Below are 16,836 nucleotides of genomic sequence, written 5' to 3' on the forward strand. Positions count from 1 at the left end.
GATAAGTAGTTAGATGGTGTGGGCATGTTATTCTGCCTGTTTCCTTGTAAATGATCTTTACCAAAAGCTGGCGATACCTGTGCAGTCAATGTGATGTAAGTTTGTGCATGGCGCCTTGCGTCAAAGTGTTTCACATGGGAAAAAATTATTAAACCTGGTGTTCCGGGTTTGATTCTATATTTTGTACAATATTTTTAATATGGTGTATATAGTGTGGTACTTCATAATTTTGTAAACCTAACCAATGCCAACCGTTGTAAAAACAATGAAAACGTAAAATAGCTACATTTTTCAATTTATTATCCTAAAATTTTTGTTTTTTACTATTTTTAACATTTTAAATCTTTTTCATAATCAAACAAAATAAACAAATATGCACTTTTAATTAATTTTAAAATGTATGATGGCATCACATGGAGAGATTGAATTCATGGGTAAGGTGTAGAGAAGTCTATTAACTAAAAGTTGTATGTAGAAAATGTATGTTGATATTACATGTCGAGGGATTGGTTGAGAGTAGTAATATATTTATTGATAGTTCCACGTCAAATTTTAGATTCTACCATAGCAACATGAAGCAAGTTCTTTGAGAAATGTATGATGAGGCTACAAGTAGATTTATAAATCTGTAATAATAAATATCTATTTATAATTTATGTACTGGAACTAGAACAAAAGTAAGTGGCTGATTAATTCTCCTGCATAATGTAGCCAACAATAATAACAGAAAATTTTCTTGCTCATTCTCACCTTTTAAAAGGAAACATAATTCAATTTAATATAATCCAAATAATAATAGAGTTTTATTAATCTGAGATTCACTTCAAATTTAATAATTTAACGATTAGACATGTTTAATATTAGTGGAAAAAGATTATTTGTAGGAAATTGTAATATAATATAATTACAGTTGTAGCAGAAAGAATGTCATCATCGTCAGGTTTTGTGTCAATGCGGAGTTCGAGCCAGAGCTACAAGAGCAGCTGTGTGGAGTCTAAGACCCAAAGTGTGACTGTGACCACCACTGTGCAGCAGAAGAGCTCAGAGAGCTACAGCAGCTCTGTGACTGTGATACCTCCCGCTCTGCCAGTGAAGCAGAGATCTCGGAGGGAGCGTCACCCCTCACAGTATGACAATGTCCCACCTCCAGATAACACCAGCCCCACTCGCCCTCCTCCCTTGCCCCTTAAAAAGAAGCACAGTAAGTTCACTACAATTGGATTATATAGTTTTCAAACATTTTTTATACATCGGAATGTCATTATTGAGCAGAGCTTGTGCCTAGCAATGAATCACTTTTTCATGTACTTTTCAGTGTTTCATGCCAATGTTTTTGCTGATACTAACACAGTATTGTTTGCTTTGAGTTGAGACATATTGTTCAGAAACAATAGATTATCAAATTCGTATTTTTCAGGCTTCAAACTTTTGTGAGACTGCACGGATATAGTTCTTGTTCCCACAGCTAGATACAGATCAGTCATGCCTAATTACAGTATATCGCTATCTAGCACCTCTTAGCTATCAACAAATTGGAGATTAGTCTTCTTAGTAAATTGCACAACCTTATATAAATTCAACTTGGCTTATCACATGATCTCATTAAAACTATAAACAGTGTCCTTAAACTCCCAATAATAAATAATATTAGTTTTGCTAGGAATATCACATCAATTACAGGATTACTTAGCATGCAAACTTTGGTGTATGTACGTTCCATATATGTATAAATCAAATTATTACAATCCATTGTTAAAATAAATTTTTTTATAAAGTGGGATGTATATAATAGTTATTAGAAGATTGTCAGTTTCTTCATCAGCATAGAATATTTTTTAGACACGTTGCACAGAAATTTAACTCTGTTGTTAACCCTTATAGTCCTGTTGGGTGAGCTGGCATATCCTGATGTAAACAATCAGAAACGTCAGTATATATTTAATACTCTGTAGCAGAGGTTCTCAAAGTCAAGCGTATCACGGACCCCCACCTAAAAACCTACAGTCTTCGAGGACCCCCAATCTACGTAAACCCTCTACTGCTGTATTGTGCTACTGTATTAGGACTTTAAATAAATAAGTTCGTTACAAGTACTCAAATATGTTTACCAACGTAAGATAAAAACAAAACATTTTAAATTATTTTCAACAATAATTAGTATTAAGTATAAGTTTTTTCTTTATATCTCTTGATAAACATATACAATTTTACTCGTCACAATCAATGGGAGATATGCATTTTTTTCTTCAATTTTAACACATTCGAGTCTACGCTCGAGCCAGACGTGAGCGCCATTGTTTAAACCCCTGGCCGGCGCTCGAGCGTGACTCGAGCACAGCTTTGCCGATTGATATACGGAGTTGCTCGAGTGATATTCGAGTGCCGTCTGCTGCATTAGAAAGCCAGCTTTAAGGGTTAGTTCAGAAAAATTCCGCTAGGTGCTACTACGTCATACCCGCTTGAGGCTTTTGTTTATCCACTGACGTGGCCTGGCGCGTCGTCAGTCTGTCTACGACAACAATAATTTTTTTAGCATTTGAAATTTTTTTGGCAATTAAAATAATTATTTGTAAATATGTATATAGTAAATGCCTTTAAAAAAATTGAAATTACTTGTTTTATTTATTCAAAAGTTAGTTTTCAAGTAACACAAGATATGCGGGAGTTTTTATTTTTCTTCAAAAAATGTAAGTTTTGAAATCTTTTTAAAAATTAATTAGATTTTATAGGAATACAGTTTTACATATCATTTTAAAGAGGAAAGATAGAACTTTCAAGAAAATATAATATCTTATACATAATATTTAACAGTTTTCTAAAAAAAAATCTGGAAACCAATTAATTTATGCAGACCGGGTTATAAAAACAGCAAATAGCGAGCCAGACTCCAATGTGTTAAAATATCTGAAGTTTTGGGAAGTGTTGTCAAAATATTCAACCTCAAGGCTGGTTCAACGTTCTTCAGTTGATTTCTCTTGACTCTTTGTATGTTACAAGATGTTTGAAGGCTTTGTTTGCTATATCTGTGAATTCTATCCGGGCAAGAAACCAAAAAATGACAAATCATTTTCTTCTTTGAAGATTATTTTCCAAGCCTTATTGCAAGACAAATCTACCAGGTGATCTTGTACATTTTCAGAGAGGTCAGTAAGATTGGCAACATCCTGTTGTTTGAAAAGGTGTCTTATCTAGTCATTGTTAGCATCTGGTGCAGGAAAGTACTTCCTGAATATATTTGCTGTCATATTCAACAATCATGTCTTGAACATGATTGTCAAAGGTAGGCTTTCTTCAGATTTGATTAAAAACTGTTGTAACAAAGGCAATTATGTGTAAGAATTTGATTCAACTCAATATGCCCACAGCTTTAGTTTTTCAATCATTGCTTTGATTTTATCTTCTACTATGAATATGTTAATATCAGGTCCTTGCAGCTTCAACTGTAGAACATTCAAATATGTAAATAAATCAGGCAAGTACTCAGTTTTGCAAAGCCACGAAAAGTTATGGAATTTTTCTCTTAAAATGAAATTTTCTTGTTTTTGATCAAAAAGAAATAACTTCATCAGCTACTTCAAAAAATGAGTAAGAACATTTTCTCAAGAAATCAAACGAACCTCTATGTGTAAAAACACATGTTCATACTCACTTCCCATTTCCTGACATAGATGGGAAAAATGCGAGAGTTCAAGGATTATGACAATGTTGTTGACAATTTTGACGAGTTCTCCAAATACAGTTTTAAGCTCAGTTGACTGCCAGCGCTTCTCTATGTATTGTACAGTATGTCCACTTGATATTTGGCACATTACCCCAGCCTTCGATCTAGTTTTGTGACCCGCCATCGCTCAGCTCCATCAGTAGGTAAAGCTACACATTTGTTCCAATCTAGTTCATGTTTTAAAATAGCTTCAAAGACATCATTTGCATTTTTATGCATTACCTCTTGACAAAATAACCGATCTTCAATGATGTACCTTTTGTGTTCGTAACGGGCAAAAGCTAGCAAGTGAGGTTTATTAGTTAAGTCAGTACTCTCGTTTAGTTGTAATGCAAACATTTCCGTAGATTTCAAACATGAAACTAATTGGGAGTGCACATTCTCAGACATCATCAACTCTTGCCTTTAATGAGCCATTTGATATTGAAATCAGACTTATTTTTTTGACTGCAGTCTCACCTTACATTATGTTCACATACTTTTAGCAGCAGTCATGATCAGCTCTTCTCCTACAGTATAAGGCTTTCCTGACTTAGCAATCAACAGAGAACAGCATATGATGCCCACTGTTGCCTTTTCATTTGTAGTGCTTATTGCAATTTTTTCAATTTTATTTTTAGACTTTCTCATTTCATTGCTTTTTATTTAAAAAATGTATAATGATTTACCTGAACACTCTTGAGTGTTTTGTTTCTAAATGCCTACACGACTAGAAGGTTTTATTGCTTCATTGAAGAGTAGGTTGTAACACAAAACACGTTGTGGTTTTTGTTCAATGTCTCTACTTGCTTGCACAAAGCCCAGGTTTAAATAATCATCACAATACCTGCTATTTTTTCTTTATTGGTACTGGCATTAGACTTAGAACATGATGGCTTATCAAGATTAGGAGGGGCAGGTGCAGGGACCTGTCTGCCGTCTCTATTAGTGTTAATCGGCACTTCACTTGTACGTACAGTACCCGTCTTTATACAACAGTCCATAGGGCATTTAGCTGATTACTAGTAACATACACTCAATTGTGTATTATAAATGTAATCATTATTATGTATTAAAAGGCAAACAAAGGTACTGCACTGTAAGCACTTAACATGGTGGTATAATGTTTTGGTCACATCCTGTGTGACTCATTCCTTCCTCTCCCCATCAATCTGTTTCTGTAAACGCTACAGTAGAACCTCAAGGACACAGCTGCAGCCTACTCCTGCCAACCTGCTAGCACTAAATTGTGATTGACCAATACAACACTATGGGTTTTTCCCGTTTAGTGTAGTTATCTAGTTGCCATTTCATTCCTGATGTGGTGAAATGTTATTCTTCTGAGTAGAAAGTGTTTTATATTATAAATGTCTATTAACAGCAGTCTACATATTTTCCCACATTTTGTAGGTTAGTTTCACAGACCCCCAGGGGTCCACACTTTGAGAAACTCTGCTCTATGGAATATTTGACTTGTTTCAGATTCAGCATTGTTCATGAAAAGTTTGGAATTTTCGTAGTGTATTCTGATTTTTCTGTCTTTATTGTTACTCTATAAATGATTCAATATTTTGAAGCTTTCACCAGCTTATTTGTAATCTTATACTATGTTTTTACATCAAAAAGACGCCTGCTAAAGTGAAAACTGTTAGTTAGATATAAACAGCTAATTATTTGCTATAGAGTAATGCTTAAAACATTGTTTCTCGTTTGGTATTACAGTTTAAGTTTAGTGGTTTGTAATTCATTTTTATTGAAACATGAATGGTTAGGTTTATAATAAATATTTCTAAACACAATTTTTGTACATTTTTTGTGAACACACCCAGTTTTTAATACATTCACTACAGATGACAAAATTACCGGCAACAGAAAATGCGGGAATTTTGTTAAACTTTGAAACATTAGTGTTACACATTTTGTAACTATAAAGTCAAAATCAAAAACTCTTTATTCATAAATTGTACATACATACCATGAATAGTGTCTATAATACTACAAACTAACATGTCAAATCAATCAAACTTTAAATTTATAGAAAGGTTACCTTAGCAAAAAATATTTAAATAGCATTTTGAGCTTGGTAAAATTCCTCAATTGGGTATAGAGATAGGTTAATTATAATTAACACATTCACTGCGGATGACAAAACTACCGGCGACAGAAAATGTGGGAATTTTTTTGTTTTTTACTTTCCCAAAACGGAGTCAGGATAGCCGAAAGGGTTGTCCAAGGTATCCCGGAAGCTTCATTGGCTGGAACGGGTGACATCATGTCCGTGCCAAGTCTGCTCGTCATCCGCACTGGGTGCCGGTCCCCGTGTTGTATGTGCTCGCAGCGCACTAGGTTTCGACAAAAACACTCGCGAAGCATGCTCGTCACCCACAGTGAATGTGTAAAAAGTGTTTTGGTGGAAAAATTTGAAAAATTTCAAATTAGTGATGATAACAAAGAAATGTGTATTTAGTTATCTTATGACAAATACAATTGATCAGTTATTTATTATCTGATCTCATTAATTTTCATGCCAATTTATTGATTATAAAATTGCAAAAATTTTGTGTTTTGTTTTGTTTTTTTAAATATATGATTTTGTTAATATTAAGCTTTCAAAAAAGTGGTAACTTTGAATTGATACAAAGTAGAAACTTGATAATCCATACATAAATAGATCATATTAGTCATTATATGTGTTGTGTACCAAGTTTTAAGTTGATCCTGCAATAGCTTAAGAAGCTGTGTTATATTGTGTAGGAAACAAATACAGGTAGATAGATGGAAAACTATGGGGGTTTAGGACCTATGTCCACTGGAATATTTTGGCTTTTTTATGAGTACAACCCCATCCTAAAGTAAACGGTACACGTTTTTCAAGCAGGTCTTTGTTAAAATAAGCGTTTACTGGTCCCGTGTGAAATTGACAGTGGCAAAGAACAGACATGTTATTTCAATAAAAGAGTATTATAATTATAATTAAAAAAAAATATGTTTTGTGGGAAAATATTTGTACTGGGAGGGATTTTACTGCTGGGGAACCCACAGGACTCAGTATATCAGTAATATATCAGTAATATCAAAAAAATGTGAATTTTTCAAGACTACAAGCTTAGTATTTTGTGATTGTTCAGAAAGGTGTAGTTCATATGACATTAAAATTACATATTTATACTTATCATGTGTATTTATAAAAATGTACAAACATACTTTTTTATCATTTCTAAGGTAATATTCACAAAGCCTTTATATACATGATCATATTATAATGTATTCAAGGGCCTAAATCTACAGCTGTGAACGATTTTGATTTTAAATCAATAAAACAACTGTTTAAAATTTATTCAGTATACCTGTATTTTCAGTATGTACAATATACTTGTATATACAGTATTCGGTATAGAACTACTCAGAGTTGAGCTGTTGGATGAAGTTCTACACACTGTTAAGCTAATGATTAATCAGCTAAAAGAAATCTGAAATGTACAATTATAACAACACAAGAAAGTAAACAGGTGTTGATGTCAGTCACAGCTGTATGACTGAGCCAGCTGTCTACAGCATAACTGTTCCCTTAACACGTTCGCTGCGGCAAGAGGCTCCCATTATTTACCCGGTATGTGGCAAAATTCGAACTGTGATTTTCGTTCATTTGGGCTTGTATTCGTTCATTATGATTTAAAATCATCATATTAGATGCTATTACGTGCTTACGCGTAAATAATGGGCAGGTCTGTCCGGACAGTGGCCTGCACTTTTGGCATAGGCATTTTTTTTAAATAGATAAAAAATCTTAATAACTTACCAATTGTGATCAGTAATATCCAAGAGGACCAGAAATGCCCCAAATGACCTCGATTTTCACTGGATCTGTCTCCAAGCAACGGAACTGTCCGAACAGTGGTCCCGCACATAGCGTATAATAGCGTGGCACAGCACAACGCTGTTGCGTGGTTACTCAACACAAAAAACACAGAGATGTGTTGTTTAAATAAATGTAATATGAAAAATAACACATATTCTTTACAAAGGATAATGTAAAGATAAATGTTTGTTACAAACAAAAACTATTTACACTGTTTACAGTTCCCTGTTACCAGTTTACAGTCTTCGGTGGAAGATGTAAAAGCATTTTTCAATGCATACATCAAAATCTTTCTGGCTTGCAAATAAGTGTACATATTGTGGAGCTGGTGGGCATTTGAAATGATTATTTTAAGAAAATGTGCAAATATTTTCTTATACCAGCGAAGAGTTCTTTGCTCTGATGGGTAAGTAGGCCATCATTTGGTCTGACCTAATTTATTTAGTAATTTATTCACTCGTAAACAAAGCCTAGCTTTTAATGCGCACTGTTTATTGAACAAAGGGATAACCAAATGAACGAGTAATTAGGAACAACATTTAATTATTGTCCGCTAGATAGCAGCTGTTAACAAGCCAAAAGTCGTATGTTCCGTTGACACTGTACGGACAGTTAAACCACATTTGCAGGCGGAACTGAGTTAAGACAATGTAAGTATACTTCGTATAGAACAATTTTGAAAAGTTTCAGAGACCTACCACAAGATCGAAGCACGTAATAGGTTAAATAGCCGAGTATTGCATGGTTGGTTGTGCAACTGTCTAGACAGTAGCCTGCAGCGAACGTGTTAAATGCATATAGAAAACTAAAAATAATGTAAAACTTAAAATAACATGGTATTAATGAAAAATTAGACTCTTCCTCCACTTGAACAATAACTTACTGTGCCGTATATCTGGCATCTGCCATCCAGGAGTTAATGTTGTGATATCTTTTAACATTAACTTAGTTTATTGAAAAGATCTGAGAGTGTTTGATAGGAAATTTGTAAAAATTGTAACGTTTGATAGTGTAGTGTTTTATTCATCTTGAATTTATGCATCCTAAGAATGCTAAGACCAGTCTGAAAAATAGTGCATAATTTTCTAAATTTAAACTATTTTTTAATGTCTTAGGTAAGAAACTATAAATTCTTATGGACTAAGATTATTGATTTGTTTTAAACAATAGTTTTCTTCCAGCACATACCTAGAGTTGTGCTTCTTTCATTTACTATGTATTATTATCGTAGTTTGTTAACTGACAGTGAATTAAATTTTGAAAGTATGTTTTTGTTGTCTTTGAAATTAAATTTCTTGAAGTGTCAAAATATATAAATAGAACAAAATTTGTCTCTGTTAATGCATAGTTGTTAACCAAAGAAATGAAATATAGATGTGCAATTACACAGTAATCAGCTGACTCTAATGTGTCTATGATGTTAATTATAGTGTTTCAGTCAGTGGCTTATTCGGGTAAGACTTACTTTTTTAACTGTTAAGTAAATGCTTCATTTCACAATTACAATTTAGTTTCTGATTTACCTCATTGCTTTTGCATTCTTGTGTTGCTAATTCATTTATAGTACAGTCACTATATTCACCCTTTTAATTTTAAATGTGTTTAATTTTAGTTCAAGAAAATATAATTACTGATTTATTGTAACATTAACGGCATGGTACAGTTATATTAATGACAATTTTCTCAATATTAAAGATGTATTGACTGTTAATAAGGAGTGAACAGGATATACTTGAAAACATGCAACTAATATCCATGACATTCTAGGAATCAAAATAAAACTTTTCTACTATATGCAGATCGTTTCACAAATGCACTTCTTAGTAGCTAGTGATCTTCAGTATGGAAAAATAAATATCTTTATATAAATAAATGCAACACTGTGTAAAATGGTATTAAAGTAATTGGGGGTTCGTAAGGAAATCATCCCTAAAAATGGGATGATATGTATAATTAAAATTTACTAATTTTCAAATTGGATTCAGAAAATAAAATCATCATGTGCTAAAATACTTTAATATATCATGAGCAGGAATCTGAGTAATAAACATCTATATATATATATATTAATGTATGTAAAAATCAGAATTCTAAAGTATTTTAGCAGAGTTCTGATTATAAAAATTATTCAAACATGTTTGAGTGTTTACGATGTGAGCCATTCCTTAACTCCTTTAGGAACACATTTAAAATTTACACGTTATAAAAGTGTATGTTGTTACTTTCTACCATACTCTTATTCTTAATCTTATACATAAACATACACAATCGTCGAACTCATTCTTTTCTCTGTAGTAGTTATATGCAAAAAGTCTATATATAAAATCGCTCTCAAGATATCTTGCGGATAGTTATGCTATATAAACGCTCAATCTAATCCTATAGAAGTATGTGCACCGTGCACCATCATTGAGCTTTGTCCTGTCTGTATACAAATAAACCCAAGCAACAGAGTATTGAAGGATCCGACAAAATGTAATGAAAGGCTTACTAACCAATCAAATAAAGTAACCTCATTAAAGTTGGTATTGGTAACCTCACATGTGTAAATATCAAATGACTAGAATCAGTTTGATTCTTGGAACAATAGGAAAATTTGAAAATTCAGTGTGACTAATAAGAACATAGTTTCTAATATAACTATTTTGTGAGAAGATTTTCAAAATTCAATATTTCCTTATCATGTTTACATAGTTTTACAAATAAAAAGAATTTAGTAACATACAATACAAGGGTTTGGAAGTAGGTTTAATGAGTATAAGATTTTCAGATACATTTACAGTGTAATCTTTTTATAAATACAGATGAGATTAACATTGAATTTTCAATAGACCTGTCCTGATTATTTATCAGCTTTTTGATCTTGTTTATGCAAAATGTTTCTCAAACATGTAAGTGTTTGTTGTATTTGTAACTCTTAGCAATCATACATTTTAATTTGTGATTATATGTCTAGATTCAATCCATTGCTTGGCAAAAGCAGATTTATCTGTTCGTCTATGTTTATGTGTGCAAAATTATCCTTAAATCGAGTTCGGCTAATCTACATTTTACCACAGTTGTTGCATTCAATTTGTAAGTTTCTGATTTATTTGTATGAACATTTTTGTTTTTGGGGTTTCGTAATATTTGTGATAATTTGTTGTTTGTTTTGTAAGTGATATATTTGTTTATACATTTTTAAATTTGACCTGTAACTGATTTTAAATATTCCTTTAATTTGTTCAAATGAATTTTTGTTTGTTGTCTTTTAGTGGTAGTAATGTTGTTCTATTTTTTCTTGCTTTTCGTTTTATTGATTTGTAAATTATGCTGTCAATAAGTTGTGTGGTGTAACTCTAAAAATGACAACACCTTTTTTATTTATTACTTACAACAAACACAATAACTTATTGTAAATATTAGGAAAAGTTGAAGACAAAAATCTATAGGTCAGTTTATTCTTGGAAGTATTGTTTTAACACACAGAAATTTAACTTTTACAGCTCTTCGAGTGATGTTTAAGCTATTTAAAATTATATAAAAAATTATTTTTTTCTTTGCTCTTAAAAAATCCTGTAAAAAGTTTGCTTTTGAATTTTGGTTTAATATTATAATGAAGAAAAAATCAGAGTGTCAATAAACTTCCACTTGGCTTTATTTCATAATTTTGTGATTTGCTTTATTTTACTGTTGTATCTTTTTCATCATTTATGTGAAAAGCAGTTGATTTCTATCTACTCTTAAAAGGCTTAAAATGATCATATATTATGTTGGTAACTAACTTTTGGAAATGTAACTTAACCAATACATCCAGAATGTGAAATTAAATTAATTTATTTTCTTAAATTTTTGTCATCATATTCAATTATTGACAAAGTCTAGTTTGAAACTGGATCCCCTGGGCAACTGGACCACAGGATAGCAGAAGGTTAATATCAGGTATTAGGTTCACACTTCTAATTTGAAAAGACTGGTGGTATTTGCTCATAAGTTTAGCTGTTGTTAAATACTTACTCGTTCAAATTGTGGAAGACTTAAGTTACAAAGATGTGCATTTTTGGAACAATGTTATGGAACAAAGTCTTATTTTGTCTTTTAAACCACACTCTCGCATGCATTCAGATACGATCGATGTGTAACTCATCGGTGTGTAATATTCTTGGTTAATGCATGTTGGATGTTGTAAATGGTGTAAGCAGAATAAATGGCAACAATTTTATAAATCTAGAAATTATGAAGACAAGTATCAGTTAAATATCAATGAAGTTATAAATGTAGCATTTCTAATATCCTTTAAACAAAAAAAATATGATTTCTTAACAAGAATCATCCTTTAAAAATCACGCCTTTCATTTGTGACCCAATACTAAAGATATTTCATTTGTGATTTGAATTACATTTATTTTGTTTTTGAGTATCATTTAAAAATAATCTTCTCAATGAAAATTCTACCATTTTATTGATGATTTCTGTACACAGTATCATCATGTAGTTAATAGCTAAACATACTTTAAATTCAAGTAAATCATCGTAACTAGATCCTACCAATGAGTTATCAAAAAAATATAAGTAATTTAACTAATTAAGATTTAAACATTTAAAACTTAATAAAAGATTAAAACAATAGATAAGACAATATGTACATTCTATAAAACATAGTCAGAATGCCTCGGAATTCATAATCAGTTGAGGGTACATCACTCGGGCTTCCTATCATTATGACTTTCTTCTTCCCACTGATATATGGTTAAATAACCTTGGGTTAAGGACACATTGTATGTAATTATATTGTACAGTGCACAATTATTTATTCATATAAAGATCTATATTTTGAATTTTGTTTTCATACTATGATAATGTAGAAAATTAACCTTATCTTATATTATATGAAACTGAGCTGAGTCTAAAGTAGTAGGACTAAAATACGGATATGAACCTTAAAATTATAATCATTTGACTCTATAAGGTGTCTGGTGTCTGTCTGGTACTTTATAATTATTGTGCACCATATCCAGTTTGAAAGCAATGAAAATTACATTCAATAGAAAAATATAGAAAAAAGTCAAAAGCTACCTAACAAACATATTTAACTATTAAACATACTATAGCTAAATAATTTATACAATTAATATAAAATTCAAGATAATGTTAAAACACATTAAAATTTTACAAATAAAATTTAATAACAGAATGGATATAAATTTGGTAGTTTTCATTCAGAAATTTAAGTGACAAACCAAACATAATTGTTATAATTGTTGCAGTAATGGCGTACATGGAGATGTTTGGCAACTGCTCACAGCCCAATACTAGTGAGTACCTGCGTCACTCTGTACACACATACAGCTTACTGCAGGCAGAGTGGCAACAGCATGAGCTCACCCTCAGTTCTACACAGTCCTGCTCGTTCACTCACCACTTCACACCCAGGTCAGTATATATACACAGAGATGCCTGGCAACTGCTCACAGCCCAGGACCAGTGAGTACCTGTGTCATTCTGTACACACATACAGCTTACTGCAGGCAGAGTGGCAACAGTGTGAGCTCACCCTCAGTTCTACACAGTCCTGCTCGTTCGCTCACCACTTCACACCCAGGTCAGTATATATACACAGAGATGCCTGGCAACTGCTCACAGCCCAGGACCAGTGAGTACCTGTGTCATTCTGTACACACATACAGCTTACTGCAGGCAGAGTGGCAACAGTGTGAGCTCACTCTCAGTTCTACACAGTCCTGCTCGTTCACTCACCACTTCACACCCAGGTCAGTATATATACACAGAGATGCCTGGCAACTGCTCACAGCCCAGTACCAGTGAGTACCTGTGTCACTCTGTACACACATACAGCTTACTGCAGGCAGAGTGGCAACAGTGTGAGCTCACCCTCAGTTCTACACAGTCCTGCTCGTTCACTCACCACTTCACACCCAGGTCAGTATATATACACAGAGATGCCTGGCAACTGCTCACAGCCCAATAATGAGCACCTGTGTCACTCTGTACACACATACAGCTTACTGCAGGCAGAGTGGCAACAGTGTGAGCTCACCCTCAGTTCTACACAGTCCTGCTCGTTCACTCACCACTTCACACCCAGGTCAGTATATATACACAGAGATGCCTGGCAACTGCTCACAGCCCAGTACCAGTGAGTACCACTCTGTTCTGTACTGGAGAAACATCAGTGGGGTTCCAGTTCTGCTTACCTCTAGTTCTCTAAATCAAGCACTTTGTATATTCATCTTGGAAACATCACACAAGATAGATTTCCTAATATGGCGTTTGTTTTCTTAATCTGTGTTTGTTTTAAAACTAAAATCATATCAAGGATTCAAATATTATGAGGATACTCATTCGGAAAGTAAGGTTTGTTTTGCTGTATGTATTCGAGTGGTAAGTGAACAATGCAATACACATGCGTGCTAACTACCTGCATGCCTTACGTACAAAGTGACGCCATTTACAGTAAAATCATTGTAGAATGCTTTTTACTATGCAAAGTTAAGATGTTCAAAACAATTAATGAACCCGCTGACTGCGAAATACGATCAGTTATCCTGTTTTTAACAGCAAGGAACATTCCAGTAGTGGACAGATAGTCATAGACAGATAAAGTACAGTGTACATTCCTAATGTGATGACATCAAAATGTGGAACTGGGTGAGAGCTTTTTAACGTGGATGAGGAATTGTCTATGTCATAAGTAATAAACTTTTATTGTCTGTAAGCAATACACATCATGCAATAGACAACGTCAATGGCCATCAACATATAGATTGATGAGATACAAGACAGTACAGTATTTTGATTAAAAATTAAAACATTTACAAAAAGTTATAAAGATTTAAAAATTCACAAAGTTAACAAGGATAAAATTTACAAATGTACAGATCTAAGGCTAAATTATTCATTTAAATCATAAAAAGGATTTAAGCTTAACCAATTGTAACATTTTTACGTAAATAGCTTGAAATATAAGAGTTTACTTTCGTTGTGCAACTTGTTAAATATTTTCAGACTTACAATATAAAAGCTATTTTTACATTTACTTAACCTACTGTATGGCACATCTAACTGGAGTTGATTTCTGCTATTGTGATGATGCACATCAGATCTCTGTACAACTAAACCTAAATATACATAAATATACAAGTATGTATATTTGGTAACCTACTACGATCTGGCTGGCCATCAGTGATCTCAGAAGATTTGTTCAATATCATTGATGAAATGATTTGTGAAGATTGACTATTTACCTAATCATCATTAGTATTAGAATTTTTGACCATAAATAATATAACAAAACACAAAATCTTTTTGAAATTTTGAAATATCATAAATTGTGCTCATGTTTGGTTCACAGACTGCTTACTGAGAGATACAAAATGAGAAGAAATGATTCCGTTCTTGATTTTTTGGTCCGATATCATGAGGAAGGTGATGCAGTTTTAGAGAACATCGTCACTGGTGATGAGACATGGGGTTTCTCACATAACTCCAGAAAAAAAAATGCCAGTTAATGGAATGGCGTCATATGAAATCACTGTTTAAAGTTAAGGTGAAACAAATAATCTCAACATGCTAGGTTATGGCAATTGTATTTTGGAAAAAATATGGAATATTCTTAGTCGAGTGTATGAAAAGAGGAAGAATAATAAATTCAGCCGCCTATTGCGATACTCTGACTGAACATGCAATACACAATAAGCAACATGGCCTATTGACATCTGGAGTTCTGTTGTTGCATGACAACGCCAGACCTCCACTTTGTCATCCAAACCCAAAATCTCATCACATCATTTTGTTGGGAACAGATTGACCACATGCTGTATAGACAGCCTGAACTTTCAGTGTACATAGAGCGACTTTCACTTGTTTCACTACTTAACGGAGTTTCTCAGCATTAAGCGCTTCACCACTGATGACGAGGTGAAAGAAGCAGTTAAAGATTGGTTATCGTCACAGGCAGGAGACTACAACATCAGCATTCAAAAGTTGGTGGAATGTTGTGACAGATGCCTACTGATGTGAACAAAAATGAAAACTGTATTTAAAAATAAAGAAAGATGTTATGAATGAAATAAAACAAACATTTTAAATCTTTTGCTATTTATTTTTTTTAAGAAATTGTACTTTACTTTCTGGGTTACTCAAATTATTAATATAAACATTGATAAAACAAAACACTATTTTGGTTGGTTTTGATTTGTTTCTAAAGTTGATAACTGCATATATTGACAACCATTTCAAAGACAAAATTAAAACAAAAGTACTAAATAGAAAGAGAACTGTATTTAAAAAGAACTGGAATGAATTATAGTTTACAGGTTATTTAATATAAAATTATAAAAATTAATAGCTGTGATATTCACACCATCAAAACGTTTGTAATTAATAAAAGTATTTTCCAGAAGGTTTTTTACACTAAACAAACTTCAATTTCTGTACAGCTTTCAAAATTACAGAATATTCAGAGAGGTTAAGCTTAGGGAATTTTAACCGCCTCCTGCAACAGATGAGTAGTAGTACTCCAGACATGAGGAGTACTAGTGGGCATTATTTCAGTAATCCCGCCTTGGAAGAATTGGAGGCTTCCTTTCTCTAAGCCTCTGCTAGTAAAAGAGGGCAGCAGAAGAGTTCTTCCTCATGTATATGCAAGACCAATATATCTCAGCATTTGCTTAAGGACATAAATTGAGCTATCCCGATGTGACAACATAAATGTTTTCTATACTCAATGTAGACTTTACTGGCAGATATAAACCAGAAGTAACCTCCCCTTGCGATGGGAGTACACTTAGATCCCCAAATCAAACTGGAATCCTCACATTTATGATTTTTCAAAAACTACAGAAATAATCAACACCAAAAACATAACTTTATAACACACCTTATATACACACATTTTTTTTATTTGTGTCTTTCTATTATATATACTTTTTTCAGATCCATCTCTTTGATCATTTGCTAGAATAGTAATAACTGTTTATTTTTCTAATCAGTGAACTGTTTTTCAACGTGATATTATCTTAACCTACAATTTAACTATTTACATGATTTATTTTAACTCAAAAGAAATTTATGAGAATAATCATCCAGACTAAGTTTAACCTATTCAAAAAACACCCCATATTTTAACTTTTCTTGTTTGTGCATTATAAAAATATTAAACATATGGTCCCTCAAATTATTTGCTATTTTTCATATATATATATTACAAAAAAGAAAAATTTGTACTACTCTATCTGTTGTTCAGTCTTATTTAAAAGTCACCACTATAGTGACTGAA

The 16,836-nt window shown here is 32.7% G+C and overlaps 1 protein-coding gene across 5 annotated transcripts in view; it reads left to right on the forward strand.

Moving 5' to 3' along the window:
* The window catches only part of LOC124360607 (guanine nucleotide-releasing factor 2), an 82,452-nt gene that overhangs the window by 35,346 nt on the left and 30,270 nt on the right, over positions 1–16,836 (forward strand). For 4 of the 5 annotated variants that reach the window (XM_046814359.1, XM_046814356.1, XM_046814357.1 and 1 more), the window contains exons 8-10: positions 911–1,201; positions 8,990–9,013; positions 12,806–12,971. In XM_046814359.1, the coding sequence (XP_046670315.1) occupies positions 911–1,201; positions 8,990–9,013; positions 12,806–12,971 (481 nt within the window). The remainder of the gene's footprint in view (positions 1–910; positions 1,202–8,989; positions 9,014–12,805; positions 12,972–16,836) is intronic. The other variant, XM_046814358.1, reaches the window with a different exon arrangement.

The sequence above is a fragment of the Homalodisca vitripennis genome, chromosome 4, assembly GCF_021130785.1.
Source record: "Homalodisca vitripennis isolate AUS2020 chromosome 4, UT_GWSS_2.1, whole genome shotgun sequence".
In the NCBI taxonomy this organism is placed as follows: Eukaryota; Metazoa; Arthropoda; class Insecta; order Hemiptera; family Cicadellidae; genus Homalodisca; species Homalodisca vitripennis.